Below are 13,141 nucleotides of genomic sequence, written 5' to 3'. Positions count from 1 at the left end.
ATTTTTTACAGTCTATGCCTGGAACATGGTGTCAGACAGTGAAAGTGATAAGAATTGTAACGGAAGTATATTTCCCGGGTTGGGGTCGATGAGGAGACGGAAGGAAGTAGGTTAAAAGTTTGAATCCGATGAAGCTAGCAACAACGAGGGAGGCAATGTGTCGAGGAAGATTGGTGTCGAGTTCATAAGAATGAGCTGTACTCCAGTAGCTCTGGAGATGAACTAGAAGAGAAGGAGGATGAATTACCTGAGGTGGCAGGTGAAGTGAAGGTCTCAGAGCCCGAGCCTCGCCCCGACGGTCATGATAAAGATGATTCTGGTAGAGTAGGAGTGACATTTTTGGAGAAAGTAGACCGTTGCCTTTTGGCTGACACGTGGGTTCAGATTGGGTGAAAAAGGAGTTGGGTACTGTTGAATCAGTGAAGTGGACTTGTGAAGATTTTTTGTGTTTCTTCTTCCCAGAGGCAGCGAGTGCTCTGCGCCATGCGAATGAGGAAAATATCTGTTACTTGCTTTGCTCTCAGGAACAGGTGTCACGCCCTGACCTTAGATATCTCTGTTTTTCTATAATCTTTGGTTAGGTCAGGGTGTGACTAGGGTGGGTACGCTAGTTTGTATGCCTAGGGTTTTTGTATGTCTAGGTTTTTTTATGTCTATGGTTTTTGTGTGTCTAGGGGTGTTGTATGTCTAGGGGTGTTGTATGTCTAGGGGTGTTGTATGTCTAGGGGTTTTGTATGTCTAGGGGTTTTGTATGTCTATGTTGGCCTGATATGGTTCCCAATCAGAGACAGCTGTTTATCGTTGTCTCTGATTGGGGATCATATTTAGGTAGCCATTTTCCTCGTTTGTGTTGTGGGATCTTGTCTACATTGAGTTGCCTGAGTGCACACCTGTAGCGTCACATTTCGTTTGGTTGTTTTGTTAGGTGAATTTCAGTTGATTAAAATTATGTGGAACTCTACTCACGCTGCGCCTTGGTCTCATCATTACAACGATCGTGACAACAGGGCGCCATTGATAGGAGTGATTACTGGGGTATATTGGTAATTTTGGTATTTTATTAGGATCCCCATAAGCTGTTGCAAAAGCAGCAGCTACTCTTCCTGGGGTCCACACAAGTCATGAAACATAATACAGAATGAAATAATACAGAACATCATTAGACAAGAACAGCTCAAGGACAGAACTACATACATTTTTTAAAAGGCACACGTAGCCTACATATCAATGCACACACACACACTATCTAGGTCAAATAAGGGAGAGGTGTTGTGCCGCGAGGTGTTGCTTTACCAGTTTTGCTGTTTATTTGAGCAATATGAGATGGAAGGATGGAAGTTCCATGCAATAAAGGCTCTATATAATACTGTACGTTTTCTTGAATTTGTTCTGGATTTGGCGACTATGAAAATACCCCTTGTGGCATGTCGGGTGGGATAAGTCTGTGTGTCCGAGCTGTGCGTAAGTTGACTATGCAAACAATGTTTGTTATAAAAAGAAGAAGTGATGCAGTCAGTCTTTCCTCAACTCTTAGCCAAGAGAGACTGGCATGCATAGTACTAATATTAGCCCTCTGATTACAATTAAGAGCCAAACTTGCCGCTCTGTTCTGGGCCAGCTGCAGCTTAACTAGGTCTTTCCTTGCAGCACCGGACCACACGACTGGACAATAATCAAGATTAGACAAAACTAGAGCCTGCAGAACTTGCTTTTTGGACTGTGGTGTCAAAAAAGCAAACCATCTCTTTATTACGGCTAGACCTCTCCCCATATTTGCAACCATTGAATCTATATGTTTTGACCATGACAGTTTACAATCTAAGGTAATGCCAAGTAATTTAGTCGCCTCAACTTGTTCAACAGCCACACCATTCACCACCAGATTCAGCTGAGGTCTAGCACTTAAGGGATGATTTGTACCAAATACAATGCTCTTAGTTCTAAAGATGTTCAGGACCAGTTTATTACTGGCCACCCATTCCAAAAACAGACTGCAACTCTTTGTTAAGGGTTTCAGTGTCTTCATTAGCTGTGGTTGCTGATGCGTATATGGTTGAATCATCAGCATACATGGACACACATGCTTTGTTTAATGCCAGTAGCAGGTCATTGGTAAAAATAGAAAAGAGTAGAGGGCCTAGAGAGCTGCCCTGCGGTACACCACACTTTACATGTTTGACATTAGAGACGCTTCCATTAAAGAAAACCCTTTGAGTTCTATTAGATAGAAAGCTCTGAATCCACGATATGGCAGAGGTTGAAAAGCCATAGCACTTAAGTTTTTTCAACAACAGGTTATGGTCAATAATATCAAAGGCTGCACTGAAATCTAACAGTACAGCTCCCACAATCTTCTTAATATCAATTTCTTTCAACCAACCATCAGTCATTTGTGTCAATGCAGTACATGTTGAGTGCCCTTCTCTATAAGCATGCTGTTGTTAATTTGTTCACAGAGAAATAGCATTGTATTTGGTCAAACACTATTTCTTCCAACAGTTTGCTAAGAGCTGGCAGCAAGCTTATAGGTCTGCTGTTAAAACTAGTAAAGGCCGCTTTACCACTCTTGGGTAGCGGTATTACTTCCGTCCAGGCCTGAGGACAAAGACTTTCCTCTAGGCTCAGATGAAAAATATGACAGATAGCAGTGGTTATAGAGTCAGCCACCATCCTCAGTAGCTTTCCATCTAAGTTGTCAATGCCAGGAGATTTGTCTTTATTGATCGTTATCATTTTCCCACCTCTCCCACACTAACTTTACAAAATCCAAACTTGCACTGCTTTTCCTCCATTATTTGTTTTTTTATACATTAATATAATTGCTCACTGTTTGCCGTGGCCATTTCCTGCCTAAGTTTGCCCACTTTGCCAATGAAATAATCATTAAAATAATTGGCAACATCAAATGGTTTTGCGATGAATAAGCCATCTGATTCAATGAAAAATGGAGTTGAATGTAATTTCATTGAAAGTACTCAAGTTTTTTTTCCATCATGATTTATATCATTGAGCTTGACTTCATAATAAAGTTTCTTCTTCTTTTTGTTGAGTTTAGTCACATAATTTCTCAACTTGCAGTAAATAAGCCAGTCAGATGTACAGCCAGACTTATTAGCCACTCCTTTTGCCACATCTCTTTCAACCATACAGTTTTTCAATTCCTCATCAATCCATGGAGCCTTAACAGTTCTAACAGTCAGTTTCTTAACAGGTGCATGTTTATCAATAATTGGAAGAAGCACTTTCATAAATTCATCAAGTGCAGCGTCTGGATGCGCCTCATTAATCACATCAGACCAACTAATATTTTAACATCATCAACATAAGATAGCAAAATCTTTTGTATGATCTCTCATACACTATTTTAGGCCCCGCTGTTGGAACTCTGGCTTTCCTGGAAATGGCCACAATATTGTGATCTCTGCATCCAATGGGTACAGATATAGCTTTAGAACAAAGTTCTACAGCATTAGTAAAAATGTGAGCGATACATGTGGATGATCTTGTTCCTGTAGTGTTTGTAAACACCCCGGTAGGTTGACTAATAACCTGAACCAGATTACAGGCACTGTAAGAAGAAGCTTACAGTAAGAAGCTTCATCTTGAAAACCAGCCAATATTCAGCTCCCCAAGAAAGTAGACCTCTCTGTTTACATCACATACACTATCAAGCATTTCACACATATTATTTAGATACTGACTGTTACCACTTGGTGGCCTATAGCAACACCCCAAAAGAAAAGGCTTTAGATGTGCCAAGTGAACCTGCAACCACAACACTTCAATAACACTTGACATAAGATATTCTCTAAGCAATACAGGGATATGGCTCTGAATAAATACAGCAACTCCTCCCCCATAAGCATCTCTTCTATAAATGTTATATCCTTGAATTACTACTGATGTATCATCAAATGAATTATCTAAGTGAGTCTCAGAAATAGCTAATATATGAGTGTTATCTGATGTTAGCAAGTTATTGATTTCATGAACCTTATTTCTTAGGCTACATATATTCATGTGGGCTATTTTCAGCCTTTTCCTTGGTAGCTTATCAGTGATAGACATAATATTGAAAGAGCAGACAAAGCAAGATAAAAAAAGATATACATTCAGCAGTCCATTAATCCATTGGTGTGTGTGTGTGCTGCGGGGTTGAAGCTATGAACCCATAGGCTTGGCTCTCTCATCCCTTCCAGGCTTCTGGGAGGGAGGGTGGACAATGAGCCTGTCGTAGCGGATGTACGCAATGTCCCCACGCGCTCTGGCAGCTTTCATGGCTGGGATCAGTTCTTTCCTCTTCTGGTGCACAGCTTCAGGATAGTCCTCGTTGAGGAAGATATACATTCCTCTCAAGTTCTTGGCTCTTTCCAGAATAGCTACCTTGTCCTTGAACCTCAGGAACCTGACCACTATCGGCCTGGGCCTATCACCTGGGCTCAGTGGTGGGTTTTCCAGTCCTGTGGGCGCACTCCACCTCAATCTTCCTGTGGTCCATCTTCAATTTCTCAGAGATCATCTCCCTCACTTTGTCCTCCGACTCCATCCATGTCTCATGTGGAGATTCTGCAATTCCATCCAAAACCATGTTGTTTCGCCTTGATTGTCCCTTAAGATAGTCTGATTTATCTGTCATTGTTATCATGGATTCACACACAGAACTGATGTCCTCTCTCAATGACATACAGATTCCTGTCATCTTGCCGTTCTCCTGTTTCAACTTGTCGAGCTGATCCTGGGAGAACTGCAAACTGTTCTTCTGGTCCTGGACCTTTCTAGTCAGGTCGTCCATTCTTTTATTAGTAGAATCCACGAGTATTTGGACAAAACACTTTAAACTATTTTCTTGTTGTTGTAACAACTGCTTATAGGTCTCTTTTTGTTCGCTATTTTTGTTTGTTCGTAGCGGTAAGGGTGGAGGTGGATTCCCGTCTGTGTCTGTGACAACCCACCGTTTGGTGCGACGCAGACCCGGTGGCGAGCGTGCTGAAACAGAAGAGTCACTCTCTGTCCTTTTCAGTTATGATGCTGAGTCGTTACCCGACAAAGTAATGTTAGGATATATCGGTTATACCGTAAGAGCTTTTGTGCCAAATCCACTACAGTGTTTCAGGTGCCAAGCTTATGGTCATGTTGCAGCAGTGTGTAGGAGGGAGATTCCAAGGTGTGCGAAGTGTTCAGGAGGGCACAGGACAAAGGAATGTGTAGTATCAGTGAAAGAAGCGGTATGTGTTAACTGTAGCGGTGCCCATGTTCCTGGGGATCAGAAGTGGTGCGGTGCGAGAGGCAGGTTTAGGTTGCCAGGGTCAGAGTTGTACAGAAGGGGTCGTATGTTGAGGCAGAGAAGAAAGTACAGGAAGATGGGTCAAGGGAGTGGGATCCTAAGAGGCTCCTGGTGAGTAGTATACTTTTTTTGAATGAAATTTGCTACAGTGAGGTTGGCTTTTTAGCGTTTATTGCCATGGTGATCAACTGTACTACAGAAAATAGGTGTTGTGGTGGCATCTGCAGAGAAGAATTTGGGTTTACGAGATTTTACTGCAGAAGAGTTACAGTGTGTGTTTTTATTTTACAACTTTATAATTTCATTCCAAGTAATCATCTCATCTCTAGAGCTGTTGTCTATGCTGTCTGACAAAATGACTATTTTGTAGTTCTTCAAAGTAATTAAGGCATACTTTTATGACTGCTGAATCCCAAGTATCAATCACTTAGATCATGCATTTTCAGGTAGAGATACCTTGCAAAGTATCCGTTGTTCTCTATATTATCCCCTCACGATTGAGCATTCGTATGTCTCTTCCGCAGGAGGCGTAAAAGAAACACAGACCGGCTCTGATTTATCTGTAGGGAAACTGTGCAATGTGAGCATTGAGATCGCAGAAAACCACCAAATAAAATGGAATTCAAATAATTAAACCGACATTAGTCAATTAATTATTTGTTTAAAAAATGATAATTGATTGAAGTCCCTAGCTAACACTGGAGCAGGCTATACAATGTCCAACCAACTTTGCCACAATCGCACACCAGCTGGCTGAAACTAATTGAGAGAAAGGAGACAACTACATTTACATTTGAGTCATTTAGCAGACGGTCTTATCCAGAGCCATTTACAGTTAGTGCATTCATCTTAAGATAGCAAGGTGGGACAACCACATATCACAGGCATAGAAAGTACATTTTTCCTCAGTAATGTAGCTATCTGTAGATTCAGAGCTAGAAGGGGGGTGGGGTGGTGTCAAGTGCAAGTGCTGGTTAAGTGTTTTATGTTTTTTATTTAAAAAAATGGGGGGTGGTCGAGGTGAGGAGGAGGATTATTTAAGATACTGTTTGAAGAGGTAGGGTTTCAGATGTTTTCGGAAGATGGGCAGGGACTCTGCTGTCCTAGCTTCAGGGGGAAGCTGATGTGGCAGAACGGAGTGCTCGGTTTGGGGTGTAGGGTTTGAGCATAGCCTAAAGGTAGGGAGGGGGAGTTTCTCTTGCTGTTCCGTAGGAAAGCACCATGCTGTTGTAGTGGATGCGAGCTTCGACTGGAAGCCTGTGGAGTGTGTGGAGGAGCGGGGTGACATGAGAGAACTTGGGAAGGTTGAAAACCATGCGGGCTTCTGTGTTCTGGATAAGGACCTGCGCTTCTTCCTGTGTGAGGTAGAGTTGTACTCTACCGATGTTGTAGAGCATGAACCTGCAGGAGTGGGTCACCGCTTTGATGTTTGCAGAGAACAACAGGGTGTTCTCCAGGGTCATGCCAAGGTTCTATATTTTCATGTTGCACAACCTTTAGATTTCGGGTGAAATGCTTTCAATATTTGTAAATTAATTTCTACAATTTATAGTTGGTTTGAGGTTTTTAAGTCGTTGACATTTGGAGCTATTTGAATGGTAACATACCATCCCATGTACATTGTGCAATTTACAGATGGTCCCTAACTAGCCCCATATGGAAATCCAAAGTTAATCCAAATTTACCACAGGCATTAGGATTGGGTCGGGTGCTGCTGCACTCCGAATTGATGATTACTTGTGTGCTGCCAGCTGTGGGCAGTATTGAACAGCTGTGGAGGCTGCTGAGGGGAGAATGGCTCATAATAGTTGAAATGGAATAAATGGAATGGTATAAAAAACATGGTTTTCATGGGTTTGATAATATTCCATTCACTCCATTCCATCCATTCCACTCCATTTCAACAAACCCAACCGTCATTTATGTTGTGATGCAGTAGTCACGACCACAATCTCACAAAACTCAGCCAAAGACTGACTTTATGACAAATTATCCTATTTACACTTGGTAGTCAATTTTGACAGTGAAGAATACGTTTTGGACTCATGTCGATGCTACATAGGCTGTTTTCTAAATGAGAAGTTGGTTTTTAGGGGCGGTTGCTATTTAAAGAGGAAGACGTTGCTTGTTAAGATGAACTGTTATTGCTTCACTGTGCTGACCACATGCGTGATGTTATCAAATCATTATTTAGAAGTAAAGCCAAGCTGGTGTTTGACATTAACTCACCGCCTGTCAGAGAGCATGGGAGCAATTATATTTCTCCTGATTCTGGGTCAGTAAATGTTCAGCTTTTTATTTGACCAACATATCATCACTGAGTCTGTTAAAAAGCTATATATTTATTATATGTATGTGTGCAGTTCAACCTTTCTTTTATGTCTTCATTTAGCGTTTCTCAAGGACTATGGTCATGGAGCGCCACAGAAAGGTGGGGCTGAAGCTAAGGGGATTTTGTGTTATGCTATTTGTGATGATGATGAAGACTGAATGTGAAGGTTTTAGACTTACTTTTTTTGTATTGTATTGTTAGGTTGATCAGTAATATTCACCTATATCAGCAATTTATACATGGCTCATTTGTTCATTCTCCAGCATAAACCAGACCTTGCACAAGAACATTCAACACCATTCACTTTAAGGGGGGTCTTTATTCAGAAAATATGTATTTATTGTGAATTAAATATGACTTTAATCATTATTTTCCTCTGATGTATAGAGCTTTGAATCAATACTCTTATGGCTACCTTGAGTTTGAGAGTCAATCGTATGTAAGCAGGACTAGCCAAAACCAGTGCATTTAAATGGCCATGTAACATTACACGTGTCAGAACATTCTTTTGTATATGTTGTGTCATTTAGACATCGACGAGTGCAGTAACAACTCACTCATCTGTGGGGACAATTCAGCTTGCTTCAACACTATCATGTGCTTTCACCCATGGAATTAGCTGTTAGGAGGTCAAAGGTTAAGGGGGTGGGATGACCTGAAATATTCTGCTTTTATAACATGTTATGCTGTTTTCAAATGAAACACAATACCTTGCTCCTGTTAAAGCTTTTAGAATTTATGTATTTTTTAGGTACTACTGTGTGTGTTTTTCTGGGTTTATTGACTACTGGTGCCACACAACAATGCTTGGGTAAGAATTCTGTGTCTTTAGTATCATCCTTATAATCAGACACTCTCACCCTCATCTCTCCATCTCCACTTCATCCTTACCACACGCTTTCTCTTTCAGACATAGACGAGTGTGTTAAGTTCCCAGATATATGTGGGAAATCGGGAACCTGTCGTAATCAGGGTTGTAGCTACCTGTGCCATTGTCCCAATGGATTTAGGAACTCTGGCGACAGACAAACTCCGTGTGTAGGTGAGAGAAACACAATTCTTCTTGAGTCTTCTGATTGTCCCATCCAATGTTTTGTTATTTTGACTGACCCAAAATATTCTGTTTCAACTTGTATTTACTCCTTGTGTAACAGGCTTCACTGTGCCTGCTTTACTGTCCCTGGCTCAAACTAATTATCCTCTGATTAACAAACACACAACTGTCTGCTTGACAACACAAACGCTTTCTCTTTCAGAGAAAGACAAGTGTGTTGAGATCCCAAATATTTGTGGGAAATGGGGAACCTGTCTTAATCAGGAGGGTAGCTACCTGTGCCAGTGTCCCAATGGATTTAGGAACTCTGGCGACGGACAAACTCCGTGTGTAGGTGAGAGAAACACAATTCTTCTTGAGTCTTCTGACTGTCCCATCCAATGCTGTGTTATTTTGACTGACCCAAAATATTCTGTTTCAACTTGCATTTACTCCTTGTGTAACAGGCTTCACTGTGCCTGGTTTACTGTCCCTGGCTCAAACTAATTATCCTCTGATTAACAAACACACATAACTGTCTGCTTGACAACACACTAGCCAGCTGCGCCACCGAAAAGGTACCATTTCGGTGATGCAGGTGGAAGCATACCCTCTTACACTTGGACTCATCAACATTATTTAGATATCAACGAGTGTATAGACATGCTCCTCGTCTGTGGGGACAATTGAACATGCGTCAACACCGCAGGATGTTTAATACTGTGTCTTCCTGGGTTTAGATTAGAGCCTGAGAATATCACTGGTAAAATGTTTGTGTGTGACGTCCTTTCCTTGTCATCCCACACTTTCATCCTCTCTCCCTTAATTCGCCATCTCTCTCTTCTTCTTTCAGACATTGACGAGTGTAATACAGACGGAGTATGTGGAAAGGGGGGCATCTGTCAAAACATGAATGGCAGTTACTGGTGCCAGTGTCCTGCTGGATTTACTAACTTTGGCAAAAACCAAACGAAGTGTGTAGGTGAGAAACAAGCACCATTCCACCTGTCGTCCATGATGTACTCCTTTATCATGGACAGGTCTGTACACAGTGTACTGTAGAAGGGTATTGAGATAAAAATGTCTGCATGTTTTTACTTTAGAGCTTAATTGTGACCAGTACGAAACACAGCCTGGACAGGTAAAGCTTTACTTTTGAATTATTACATTATTAATTGAGAAAAGGGTATTTTTCCTTGATCTTGAAATGTTTTTATGCATTTTCCTCCCAGACTCTACCAGGCTTTGATAGTTTCTTGTCTCTGTTGAGAAACAACTGTTTGGTGTTGAACAACTCTACGTTGTCTGGACCTACAAGACCGCTGACAACTGGAGATGGGCTTTTGACAGTAAGTTACCACACAGAAACACACATGCAAACGCGCACACACACGTACAAAACCCTTATGTCTCTCTTCTCTAGTTACTGGTTAATACCACGGATGTTCTTCAACTGGACCTCCAGTCCAATGGTCACCGTAGTAGCAGTGAAGTGACTAAGTTACTGAGAACCATTGAAATCTCGATCAGACTGATCGCTCCACTGCTGACAGAGAACGTGACCAGGATAGAGACCAACCACACAGGTAACACACACACACTGAGCACATATTTACAATGGGGCGGCAGGTAGCCTGACGGTGAGAACGTTGGACCAGTAACCGGAAGGTTGCTGGATCGAATCCCCGAGCTGACAAGGTAAAAATCTGTCATTCTGCCCCTGAGCAAGGCATTTAACCCTGGGCGCAGAAGACGTGGATGTCGATTTAAGGCAGCCACCCACACCTCTCTGATTCAGAGGGGTTGGTTTAAATGCAGAAGACACAATTCAGTTGAATACAATCAGTTGGACAACTGACTAGGTATCCCCCTTTCCCATTTACTAACCACCTTGCAGGTACTACAATCTGAACACCATACTGATCATAAACGGAGCTCTAACGAGCACATTACATCGTGTCAACGTTAAAATATAATTAATGCAATACTGTGTTTTTTCATTAATGGTGATTTCTGGTCTGTGTTGATTTTGTCAATATGTTGAAAAACAGAGGTTGAGATCATGGTGAGGAGAGACAAGACTTCACCTAAAGGACCAGTCAGCCTGACCAATGAGAACACTCAACTTGACACCACCTGGGAGACGGTGGTCGGAGATGACCAGAATTACCCAGGTAGCCGCAGTCCTACAGTACCAATCATCTGCTCCAAATATTACTAAAGACATACATTGATAGATTCACTTGAGATATTGTGAGTTGTACATGTTTTTGTATCAGGCCTTATGTTTTCTTGTGTTGTTTTTTGTGTGCAGGGTTTGCGTTTGTTGTTCTGCTCAGCTATAAGAATCTGGATAGTCTGAAGGACAACACTTCTCATCAGAGCCAGCAGCTCATGTCAAGTGCTGCGACGGTGTCCGTTAGCAACTCCAACACAGCAAACCTGCCCCAACCGGTTAATCTCACGTTCAATCACCTGCAGGTAACACTTGTGTCTCTAATTAATATTTTCTGACTGTCAGTAAAACATTTTTTTCATTGATATATTTTCCATTTAGTCACATTCTTTCCTGAATTGACTGAGTCTAAATGGAATTGACCCCAACCCATATCCACTGTGTCCTAGTCCAGTGATGTTGACCCCACCTGTGTTTATTGGTCGGATGAGAATGGACCGGGGGTGTGGTCTGGGCGGGGTTGCACCTCAGTGATGTCAAACTCCAACCAAACAGTGTGCTCCTGCAACCATCTCAGCACATTCGCAATGCTGAAGGGAATCCATCAGAGAAAGGTAAAGAGAACACGAACCAGTTTTCCATCCAACCTTTTTATGCGAGTAAAGTACATGTCGCTTAAAATAAGTCATGACAGGCCTGATGGAAACAGAAAATGTTTTGGAAAACTTTCTAAATGTCAAGAAAACAAAATACGCTAGACAAGGTGGGATCTTTTTGTGTCTGTAAAAATATTTATGCAAGAAATGTCAGTGGAAACGCATTTAAGGCCAAATAATGATATAATAAACATGATATGAAAGTAAACTTGGAGTCACGCTATGACGTGTGTGGTCCTCCCACTACGACTTGTCTGGAAAGCATGCAGTTTATTAGGCAACAAATTAAATATGTTTATGTTGAACTTCCTGGGGTGGTGAATGTGTGTAACGGATGTGAAATGGCTAGCTAGTTAGCGGTGGTGTGCGATAATAGCCTGCCAATCGGTGACGTCACTTGCTCTGAGACCTTGAAGTAGTGGTTTCCCTTGCGCTACAAGGGCTGCGGTTTTGTTGAGCGATGGGTAACGATGCCTCGTGGGTGACTGTTGTTGATGTGTGCAGAGGGTCCCTGGTTCGCGCCCGGGTCGAGGGGACGGACTAAAGTTAAACTGTTACATGTGCATGGTGATGAGCTTGATGCTGCTTTCAAATAGCGCTGTGTGTTTAAGGGCAATACCGGAGTGGGCACATTTGCTATAAAGTGCAAAAAAAATAATTGTGAGAAAAACCCTCAGAGTTGAAAATGCCATCTAAACCCATTTAACTTGTATTTTATTTTATTCGGTACATGGACATTTTACCACAAAGGGTAGTTTTATCTGCACTATGTCATCAAGCACAGCCTTTTATTCGCAACAAGTCAATTTGATGAAAACACCTCTCTGGTGGGAAAATGCACATATTGTTTTAATGCTGATTTTAGAGTATTCCCATGTAAATCTGTTGCCAAATGGATGGAAACCTACTGTAGCTAGTGTAGCACATCTGAAGGGGGAGAAAATATACTTCCAGATATCTGTGTCAGAGTCTATCTTTGGCTCATCTGGAAATGTTCATGTTTTAAACTACTAAATGTAAGTGTTTGATTAATTTCTCACATTATTTAGGGGAGTTTGATGCTTGTTGAGTGCTTAAGTGCTGCTGTTGTGTTTGATATGTTCGTATTGTCTAGATGGTGTGTGTCTGATGCTTGTTATTCCTCGTTGGCAGGGAAGCGGGCAGCTGTCGTTGGTGATGTGGGTGGGTGTTTTTGTGGCACTGACCTGTGTGGTCCTGTCCCTGATCACAACCCTGTGGTGTCGCCATGCCAGCCGCAAACGTCGTGGAGGACACCGGCGGCAACAGGATGTACAGCTACATAGAAAATAAGACATAGATTTGAAATATTTTATAATAGTTCTGGAGTGTAACAGAAGAGGTCTGATCTCTATGGCAACATAGTTAAGTCATTTTAATCTCATAAACGCGGTCTGTAATTAGTAGAGATGAGAATAGTGGTATATCCACTCAACGCTGCATTTGTCCAGTATTATGCCACTTGGTTGTTGTTGTAACTGAGTTATTTTAAGTGAAAGTAATATTTTTCCTGTTTATTTTACAGTGCTTGAGAAGGTATTTAAATTAAAATATCTCGCTATTATTTCCTCCATTCTAACTATAAATATCTAAGTATGAGTTGTCCGTTTTTTCAGAATTAAAGCACGACATCATACTGAAA

At 41.6% G+C, this 13,141-nt stretch overlaps 1 protein-coding gene across 1 annotated transcript; it reads left to right on the top strand.

Annotated features, from left to right (window-relative positions):
- Positions 1-7,485: 7,485 nt before the first annotated feature.
- LOC129858128 (adhesion G protein-coupled receptor E2-like) lies at positions 7,486-13,141 on the top strand. Its single transcript, XM_055927115.1, has 13 exons — positions 7,486-7,559; positions 7,677-7,715; positions 8,368-8,427; positions 8,527-8,658; positions 8,873-9,004; positions 9,503-9,631; positions 9,753-9,790; positions 9,882-9,998; positions 10,073-10,235; positions 10,701-10,823; positions 10,964-11,130; positions 11,275-11,439; positions 12,634-13,141. Exons 1-13 carry the CDS (start codon positions 7,529-7,531, stop codon positions 12,790-12,792), a joined length of 1,455 nt encoding a protein of 484 aa, XP_055783090.1. The 5' UTR covers positions 7,486-7,528; the 3' UTR covers positions 12,793-13,141.

Source organism: Salvelinus fontinalis, chromosome 6 (assembly GCF_029448725.1).
Source record: "Salvelinus fontinalis isolate EN_2023a chromosome 6, ASM2944872v1, whole genome shotgun sequence".
Classification (NCBI taxonomy): Eukaryota; Metazoa; Chordata; class Actinopteri; order Salmoniformes; family Salmonidae; genus Salvelinus; species Salvelinus fontinalis.
Note: the sequence above shows the minus strand (reverse complement) of the source record. Positions and strands in the feature narration are given on the sequence as shown.

Excerpts from the sequence above, each read along its gene's own strand:
- LOC129858128 (XM_055927115.1), top strand. The coding sequence starts at position 7,529 with ATGGGAGCAATTATATTTCTCCTGATTCTGG. Across the intron at positions 9,791-9,881 it reads ACGAAACACAGCCTGGACAG|ACTCTACCAGGCTTTGATAG; the intron begins GTAAAGCTTTAC and ends TTTTCCTCCCAG. Across the intron at positions 10,236-10,700 it reads GATAGAGACCAACCACACAG|AGGTTGAGATCATGGTGAGG; the intron begins GTAACACACACA and ends GTTGAAAAACAG.